Genomic DNA, 10,658 nt, shown 5'->3' on the forward strand with positions numbered 1-10,658 from the left:
CTCTCCTAAGATTGGACTCTTCTATACCACGTATCACATGACTGTGTACAAAACTGCAAGGGGTATACAGTGCATTCATTAAGTATTCAGACCCCTTCACTTTTTAAACATTTAGTTACATTACAGCCTTATTCTAAAGTTGAATAATTTCATAATTGAATAATCAATACCCCATAATGCCATCACAATAACCCATAATGAGAAAACAAAATCATTTTTAAAAAACATTTTTCCAAATGTATTTACTTAAGTATTCAGACCCTTTGCTATGAGACTCGAAATTGAGCTCAGATGCATCCTGATTCAATTGATCTTCCTTGAAATGTTTCTACAACTTGATTGGAGTCCACTTGTGGTAAATTCAATTGATTAGACATGATTAGGAAAGGCACACAACTGTCTATATAAGATCCCACAGTTTACAGTGCATGTCAGAACAAAAACCGAGCCATGAGGTCAAAGGAATTGTCCATATTGCTCTGAGACAGGATTGTGTCGAGGCACAGATCTGGGAAAGGGTACCAAAAAATGTCTTCAGCATTGAAGGTCCCCAAGAACACAGTGGCCTCCATCATTCTTATATGGAAGAAGTTTGGAACCACCAAGATTCTTCCTAGAGCTGGCTGCCTGGCCAAACTGAGCAATCTGGGGAGAAGGGCCTTGGTCAAGGAGGTGACCAAGAACCCGATGTTCACTCCAGAGTTCCTCTGTGGAGATGGGAGAACCTTCCAGAAGGACAACCATCTCTGCAGCACTCCAGCAATCAGGCCTTAATGTAGCAATGATTAAATTGTCAAAATGTATTTCAATGGACAATTCAGTGAACTGTTCTGTGAAAGGTGTTGGCTAGAGATGACATGCAGGAGCTTGCAGGGATTTGTAGTCTTGCATGTCGTCTACTTTGATGCCAATTAGCATTTTAGATTCCAAGAGTAAAGAGACACAAATATATTGATAAAGTATTTGTATTTATTATGGATTCCCATTAGTTCCTGCCAAGTTAGGTCAGGGAGCGTGCCAGCCTGCCTGAACCGCCCCTGAATTAACAGGTATAAATGATGGATTATGAACTAACAGGTATAAATGATGGGTTATGAATTAACAGGTATAAATGATGGGTTATGAATTAACAGGTATAAATGATGGGTTATGAATTAACAGGTATAAATGATGGGTTATGAACTAACAGGTATAAATGATGGGTTATGAATTAACAGGTATAAATGATGGGTTATGAATGAACAGGTATAAATGATGGGTTATGAATTAACAGGTATAAATGATGGGTTATGAATTAACAGGTATAAATGATGGGTTATGAATTAACAGGTATAAATGATGGGTTATGAATTAACACATCCCCTGCGAGCCCAGGCATTTCAATACATTCAGGATTTCTTACGGTCCATGTGCAATGTATATGGTTATCTCTGTCTCTCTCTCCATCTCTTCTTTAACAAGCAGCCATGTTGTTGTCATTCCACTAGGGACCTGTTTTCAGCATTTTAAGTCTCCAGTCAATAACCAGTGCACTGGGATTATCCCTCTACACCCTTTACACATGTACTGCACTGGGATTATCCCTCAACACCCTTTACACATGTACTGCACTGGGATTATCCCTCTACACCCTTTACACATGTACTGTACTGGGATTATCCCTCAACACCCTTTACACATGTACTGCACTGGAAATATCCCTCTACACCCTTTACACATGTACTGCACTGGAATTATCCCTCAACACCCTTTACACATGTACTGCACTGGAAATATCCCTCTACACCCTTTACACATGTACTGCACTGGAATTATCCCTCAATACCCTTTACACATGTACTGCACTGGAATTATCCCTCAATACCCTTTACACATGTACTGCACTGGAATTATCCTTCTACACATGTACTGCACTGGAATTATCCTTCTACACATGTACTGTACTGGAAATATCCCTCAACACCCTTTACACATGTACTGCACTGGGATTATCCCTCAACACCCTTTACACATGTACTGCACTGGGATTATCCCTCTACACATGTACTGCACTGGAATTATCCCTCTACACCCTTTACACATGTACTGTACTGGAAATATCGCTCAACACCCTTTACACATGTACTGCACTGGGATTATCCCTCTACACCCTTTACACATGTACTGCACTGGGATTATCCCTCTACACCCTTTACACATGTACTGCACTGGAATTATCCTTCTACACATGTACTGCACTGGAATTATCCCTCAACACCCTTTACACATGTACTGCACAGGGATTATCCCTCTACACATGTACTGTACTGGGATTATCCCTCTACACCCTTTACACATGTAGTGCACTGGAATTATCCCTTTACACATGTACTGCACTGGAATTATCCTTTTACACATGTACTGCACTGGGATTATCCCTCTACACCCTTTACACATGTACTGTACTGGAATTATCCCTTTACAGTTAGAAGCACTTCCTTTAAGAGTGTGCTCCTAATCTCAGCTCGTTACCTGTATAAAAGACACCTGGGAGACAGAAATCTTTCTGATTGAGAGGGGGTCAAATACTTATTTCCCTCACTAAAATGCAAATCAATTTATAACATTTTTGACATGCATTTTTCTGGATTTTTTTTGTTGTTATTCTGTCTCTCACTGCTCAAATAAACCTACTATTAAAATTATAGACTGATTATTTCTTTGTAAGTGGGCAAATGTACAAAATCAGCAGGGGATCAAATACTTTTTCCCCCACTGTACATCTACATGATGTATTGTTACACCATGTAGGAGCAGTATAGACCTAGTCTGTTCATTATATACATCTACATGATGTATTGTTACACCAAAAAAAAGGGAAATTATATTATTTTATACTAATACAATTGCTCAGAGAAAGAGATTTAGTTTAACATGTAATTCTCAAAAGGCAGGGGTCTGAATTATTGCTACCCATGTTTTCAATACTCCAGCACTCTCCCCTTGGGAGGATAATGACACTGAAATGTTTTATGAGATTAGAGAACACATTGGGTGGTATCTTAGACCATTCCTCCATACAGAATCTCTCCAGGTCCTTGATTTATTTAGTCTGTCTTGTGGACTGCCCTGTTCAATTCAAACCACAGGTTTTCAATGGAGTTCAAGTCTGAAGACTGAGATGGCCATAGAACATTTTTGATTTTGTGCCCAATTTACAGTTTCTTTGTTTTGCTGGAAGATCCACTTATGGCCAAGTTTCAGCCTCCTAGCAGAGAGGTAACCAGGTTTTGGGCTAAAATATCCTGGTAGTGGTTAAAGTTGATTTATTTTATACATTTTTGCTCATCTTTATCAAGGGTATTAATAACTAGGTGCTTATTTTGATATCTTGTTTTTTGACTGAGTCAGAAATACAGATGTGGAGTAGATGTAGAGTTTGTTTTAAATTCTCATAAAAATCTGAACTAATCAAACAACACTTGTTGCTCTTTATACGTGTTGATATAATATTCATATTTAATGGACAGAAAAAAACGTTTTCCTAAACTGCTTTATAATATTATAATTCAATGAAGAATAAAAATAGTTTTCCCTCCTCAACTGCGTTTCCTCCCTCCAGACAGCAGATGGCGATATGTGTCTTTCAGGCGATGTTTCTAGTGTGACGTATAATCTAGTGGACGGAACGCTTCTTCAACAACTGCAGCCACCTCGGTAGCTCGCTAGCCGACAAAGTCTGAACATTCAAGTTCTTTAGACACTTTCCTGGTTTAATTGTAACTGTGATTTAAACATACTTATGTGTAAACAACTAGCTACCCCATTTAATTTCATATTTACGTTGTAAGTCATCTAGCTGGCTGGTTAAGTTAGCACTAGCCTAGCTAGCTAACATCCCCGACCATGCGCTCACTAAGCTACTCTCCTCCTGCTAAAGAAGAGGACTGTTGGACGGAGAAAGAAGCTCTGGGGCTGAACATTGTCGTGAAAGAGGAGAAGGAAGAGGAGGATGTCACAATACAACAACAAGTAGAGGGTGAGGCTGTTACCGTGAAAGAAGAAGAGAAAGACGTTTCAGAGAAAGAAGAGAAAGACGCGTTCAGAGTGAAAGAGGAGGAGGATGTTACTGTGAAAGAAGAGGAGGAAGTGAAAGAAAATGAAGACGTTTTTGGAATGAAGGATGAAGAGGGGGAGATTACTGTCACATTAGAGGAGGACGAAGAAGAGAAGACTGGAGAACTGATTAACACCAGTAAATACAGTGAGTACTATCTTATAAAACAGGGACATTGATCTGATTAACACCAGTAAATACAGTGAGTACTATCTAATAAAACAGGGACATTGATCTGATTAACACCAGTAAATACAGTGAGTACTATCTAATAAAACAGGGACATTGATCTGATTAACACCAGTAAATACAGTGAGTACTATCTAATAAAACAGGGACATTGATCTGATTAACACCAGTAAATACAGTGAGGACTATCTAATAAAACAGGGACATTGATCTGATTAACACCAGTAAATACAGTGAGTACTATCTAATAAAACAGGGACATTGATCTGATTAACACCAGTAAATACAGTGAGTACTATCTTATAAAACAGGGACATTGATCTGATTAACACCAGTAAATACAGTGAGTACTATCTTATAAAACAGGGACATTGATCTGATTAACACCAGTAAATACAGTGAGTACTATCTAATAAAACAGGGACACAAACTCTGCAGTTGTTGAACTAATGTGTGATTTTTAAAAGGGCATTCTACACTTGAATATGTTTTTGTACGGTATGAATTGTTCATGACGTCCTCCAGTGATTTTGTAAAAAACTTTTCCCGTTGAAAAGTGATATAATAATAAATGAAAACAACGTAACTTTATTGACAACACCCAAATGGATACTGTCATTAACGCGGTTCTTCAATAATTACACATAATACTTAATACTGTAGCTGTTTAGTTACAGTCACATGTTAAACTATCATCAGCTGATACAGGAAATCATTTTCTGAATGACAGTCACATGACAAACATCGCATTTACATTTTAGTCATTTAGCAGACGCTCTTATCCAGAGCGACTTACAGTAGTGAATGCATACATTTCATTTTTTTTTTTTTTTCCGTACTGGTCCCCCGTGGGAATCGAACCCACAACCCTGGCGTTGCAAACACCATGCTCTACCATCTGAGCCACACGGGACACACGGCATGCAACAACAACCAAAGTGCTTTTTCATTCATTACTCTGGTAAAGACAGTTATGCCGTGCTCCACGTTGGATCCAACATCCCTAACAAATTGATGTTTATAATGCGTTATTGTCTGCTTGATTTACAGTAGGGTCTCGTTAGTCTGTTTGACACAGAGATACTTACCTCATAATGTGTAGAGAACTGTTCCTTGATGGATAGGCTACTGTACAACACACAGAGCTATTTTCCTTTATTCAGGACATTTAGAATGACAACACATTACAGAGTAGCCTAGTGGGATTATTCACAAAATGATCTGGTGATCAGGTTATGAAATGTCATTACAAAGACATTTTAGTTTCCATGTTTCACCTGAGATATTTAATATATAGTCCTAGGTCTATGTTATTGTTAGGTGAAGTTATGGGTCCTACAGTAGGTCTATGTTATTGTTAGGTGAAGTTATGGGTCCTACAGTAGGTATATGTTATTAGGTTAAGTTATGGGTCCTACAGTAGGTCTATGTTATTGTTAGGTGAAGTTATGGGTCCTACAGTAGGTCTATGTTGTTGTTAGGTGAAGTTATGGGTCCTACAGTAGGTCTATGTTGTTGTTAGGTGAAGTTATGGGTCCTACAGTAGGTCTATGTTGTTGTTAGGTGAAGTTATGGGTCCTACAGTAGGTCTATGTTGTTGTTAGGTGAAGTTATGGGTCCTACAGTAGGTCTATGTTGTTGTTAGGTGAAGTTATGGGTCCTACAGTAGGTCTATGTTGTTGTTAGGTGAAGTTATGGGTCCTACAGTAGGTCTATGTTGTTGTTAGGTGAAGTTATGGGTCCTACAGTAGGTCTATGTTGTTGTTAGGTGATGTTATGGGTCCTACAGTAGGTCTATGTTGTTGTTATGGGTCCTACAGTAGGTCTATATAAAGCCCTTCTTACATCAGCTGATATCTCAAAGTGCTGTACAGAAACCCAGCCTAAAACCCCAAACAGCAAGCAATGCAGGCGTAGAAGCACGGTGGCTAGGAAAAACTCCCTAGAAAGGCCAAAACCAAGGAAGAAACCAGGCTATGAGGGGTGGCCAGTCCTCTTCTGGCTGTGCCGGAAGGAGATTATAACTGAACATGGCCAAGATGTTCAAATGTTCATAGATGACCAGCAGGGTCAAATAATAATAATCACAGTGGTTGTCGAGGGTGCAACAGGTCAGCACCTCAGGAGTAAATGTCAGTTGGCTTTTCATAGCCGATCATTCAGAGTATCTCTACAACTTCCATTTCACGTAATCATCTACAAAGCTTCACCTTCTACAATATAAACATGGTGTCTACTGGCTACACGTATTTCTAAATAATAATATACAATCATACTTTTTATCCTTTCTCTTTCTATAGAATCCTAAAACTCACTAGCTTCTAGAACTCTCGTCCCCTTGGAACGAGCCCAAACAAAACTCATCTCCAATACATTTATTGTATATATACAATACAGTGTGTTCTCTGGTGTAATGTCAGCTGACTAGATTGACCAAAACTCTTCCCACATTGATCACAGCTATAAGATTACTCCCCTGTGTGTGTTCTCTGGTGCACTGTCAGATTGCCAGATTGACAAAAACTCTTCCCACATTGACCACAACTATAAGGTTTCTCTCCTGTGTGTGTTCTCTGGTGTAATGTCAGCTGGCTAGATTGACCAAAACTCTTCCCACATTGACCACAGCTATAAGGTTTCTCTCCTGTGTGTATTCTCTGGTGTAAAGTCAGCTGGCTAGATGTAGTAAAACTCTTCCCACATTGATTACAGCTATAAGGTTTCTCTCCTGTGTGTATTCTCCGGTGTAAAGTCAGAGAGCCAGATGTAGTAAAACTATTCCCACACTGATCACAGCTGTAAGGTTTCTCTCCTGTGTGTATTCTCTGGTGTTGAGTCAGATGGCAAGATCGACCAAAACTCTTCCCACATTGATCACAGATATAAGATTTCTCTCCTGTGTGTGTTCTCTGGTGTAGATTCAGAGAGCCAGATGTAGTATAACTCATCCCACATTGATCACAGCTGTAAGGTTTCTCTCCTGTGTGTGTTCTCTGGTGCACTGTCAGCTGTCCAGAATGACCAAAACTCTTCCCACATTGACCACAGCTATAAGGTTTCTCTCCTGTGTGTATTCTCTGGTGCACTGTCAGCTCTCTAGATTGACCAAAACTCTTCCCACATTGATCACAGCTATAAGGTTTCTCTCCTGTGTGTATTCTCTGGTGTTGAGTCAGATGGCAAGATTGGCCAAAACTCTTCCCACATTGATCACAGCTATAAGGTTTCTCTCCTGTGTGTATTCTCTGGTGTTGAGTCAGATGGCAAGATTGACCAAAACTCTTCCCACATTGATCACAGCTATAAGGTTTCTCTCCTGTGTGTGTTCTCTGGTGTAGATTCAGAGAGCCAGATGAAGTAAAACTCTTCCCACATTGATCACAGCTGTAAGGTTTCTCTCCTGTGTGTGTTCTCTGATGAATTTTAATGCCTGATGAGGTGAATCTCTTCCCACAGTCAGAGCAGCAGTGAGTTCTCTTCCCTGTGGGTCTTTGCAGGTGTTTATTGAGGTGTTCTGATCTGGAGAGACTCTTCTCTGCCTCTTCAGCATCACGAGGTTGTTGAGGCTCCCCAGAGGATCCACGATAGTCACGTCTCTCTCCTGTGTGAACAACAAAGTCAGACAGATGATTAAAGGCCCACAACAGCGGAAATCCACTGTAAAAGGTGATGCCAACAGTGGAGCCATGATGTTGTACAACAATTGACGTCTGTAATGAATGTTAAAATTATTTGACAATTGTCTTAAAATGAGTAGGAATAGTCATATTTTGTCTTCTTTTCACATTAGTAGTGACATCGATGATTGTAGGCTAGAAATAAGTTATTCATGTTGTTGAAACTCTAAGCAGTGTGCCAGACGACTAATTGGTCTCCAATATAGGCCCCTTTCTGTGTTTGCTAAAATTGCAGCACGAGGGCAATTTGATTGCAGAAACTCCTCCCTGCTAATGAAGAAACCGATAGTTATGGATGTAGTATATCTGCCAGGAGCAAAAATGGTGAGCAAAGATTTTAGTTTTTCACAATGTATTCTGAATGTGAATGGGGGAGACTCAGGGGAGTAACCTCCATTTCCAGGTTGCTTATGAGTACATTTCACACTACTTTGGATTATAATTGTAAGGCTCATTTGAATGTCCTGTTTAATATAATATTTGCTACAGTATTATGAATTGTGTGTAATTATTGAAGAACCGTGTTAATGACAGTATCCATTTGGGTGTTGTCAATAAAGTTAAGATTTTATTTTTTATTTCACCTTTATTTAACCAGGTAGGCCAGTCGAGAACAAGTTCTCATTTACAACTGCGACCTGGCCAAGATAAAGCAAAGCAGTGCGACAAAAACACAACAGAGTTACACATGGGATAAACAAACGAACAGTCAATAACACAATAGAAAAATCTGGAGTACGGAGGAAAAGCAATAAATAGGCCATAGTAGCGAAGTAATTACAATTTAACACTGAAGTGATGGATGTGCAGATGATGATGTGCAAGTAGAAATACTGGTGTGCAAAAGAGCAGAGAAAGTAAATAAAAACATGGGGATGAGGTAGGCAGTTGGATGGGCTATTTACAGATGGGCTGTGTACAGCTGCAGCGATCGGTAAGCTGCTCAGATAGCTGATGCTTAAAGTTAGTGAGGGAGATATAAGTCTCCAACTTCAGAAATTTTTGCAATTCGTTCCAGTGATTGGCAGCAGAGAACTGGAAAGAAATGTGTCCAAAGTAGGTGTTGGCTTTGGGGATGACCAGTGAGATATACCTCCTGGAGCGCGTGCTATGGGTGGGTGTTGCTATGGTGACCAGTGAGCTGAGTTAAGGCGGCCTAGCAAAGACTTATAGATGACCTGGAGCCAGTGGGTTTGGCGACGAATATGTAGCGAGGGCTAGCCGACGAGAGCATACAGGTCCCAGTGGTGGGTGGTATATGGGGCTTTGGTGACAAAACGGATGGCACTGTGATAGACTGCATCCAGTTTGCTGAGTAGAGTGTTGGAGGCTATTTTGAAAATGACATCGCCAAAGTCAAGGATCGGTAGGATAGTCAGTTTTACGAGGGTATGTTTGGCAGCGTGAGTGAAAGAGGCTTTGTTGCGAAATAGGAAGCCAATTCTAGATTACATTTTGGATTGGAAATGCTTAATATTAGCCTGGAAGGAGAGTTTACAGTCTAGCAAGACACCTAGGTATTTATAGTTGTCCACATATTCTAAGTCAGAAACGTCCAGAGTAGTGATGCTGGACGGGCGGGTGCAGGCAGCGATCGGTAGAAGAGCATACATTTAGTTCTACTAGCGTTTAAGAGCAGTTGGAGGCCATGGAAGGAGTGTTGTATGGCATTGAAGCTCGTTTGGAGGTTTGCAAACACAGTGTAAACAGAATGGGCCAGATGTAAACAGAATGGTGTCTTCTGCGTAGAGGTTGATCAAAGAATCACCCGCAGCAAGAGCAACATCATTGGTATATACAGAGAAAAGAGTCGGTCCGAGAATTGAACCCTGTGGTACTCCCATAGAGACTGCCAGAGGTCCGGACAACAGGCCCTCCGATTTGACACACTGAACTCTGTCTGAGAAGTAGCTGGTGAACCAGGGGAGTCAGTCATTTGAGAAACCAAGGCTATTGAGTCTGCCGATAAGAATACGGTGATTGACAGAGTCGAAAGCCTTGGCCAGGTTGATGAAGACGGCTGCACAGTACTGTCTTTTATCGATGGCGGTTATGATATCATTTAGTACCTTGAGCGTGGCTGAGGTGCACCTGTGACTAGCTCGGAAACTGGATTGCACAGCGGAGTAGGTACGGTGGGATTCAAAATGGTCAGTGATCTGTTTGTTAACCTCTTATGGCTAGGGGGGCAGTATTTTCACGGCTGGATAAAAACGTACCCGATTTAATCTGATTATTAGTCCTGCCCAGAAACTAGAATATGCGTATAATTATTAGCTTTGGATAGAAAACACTCCAAAGTTTCTAAAACTGTTTGAATGGTGTCTGTGAGTATAACAGAACTCATTTGGCAGGCCAAAACGTGAGAAGATTCTGTACAGGAAGTACCCTGTCTGACCATTTCTTGAACTTGTTTGCCATCTCTATCCATTACAAATGATCTCTGCTCTAACGTGACACTTCCTACGGCTCACATGGTCTCTCAGAAGGCGGCAAAAAGCTGAATGACGTAATTCAAAGCCCTGGCTGAAACACAGGAGCGCTTTTGCTAAGTGGTCTATCAGAGGACAAAGGGCTTAGGCGCGAGCACTGGCCGCCCCCGCCTTTCTGTTTTTCCCTCTGTTTACAGTCACGCAGATTCCCGGTCGGAATATTATCGCTTTTCTATGAGATAAATTGCATAAAAATTGATTTTA

General features: G+C 40.5%; 1 protein-coding gene across 1 annotated transcript; it reads right to left on the minus strand.

The window, feature by feature from the left end:
• Window positions 1–6,753: 6,753 nt before the first annotated feature.
• LOC123741790 (zinc finger protein 2 homolog) lies at window positions 6,754–7,743 on the minus strand (the record flags this gene model as incomplete). The annotated part of the gene is made up of 1 exon (XM_045715999.1): window positions 6,754–7,743. A coding segment is annotated over one exon (990 nt), but the record flags the coding sequence as incomplete, so codon positions are not given.
• Between the last annotated feature and the right edge of the window lie 2,915 nt (window positions 7,744–10,658).

This window comes from Salmo salar, chromosome ssa03 (assembly GCF_905237065.1).
Source record: "Salmo salar chromosome ssa03, Ssal_v3.1, whole genome shotgun sequence".
Classification (NCBI taxonomy): domain Eukaryota; kingdom Metazoa; phylum Chordata; class Actinopteri; order Salmoniformes; family Salmonidae; genus Salmo; species Salmo salar.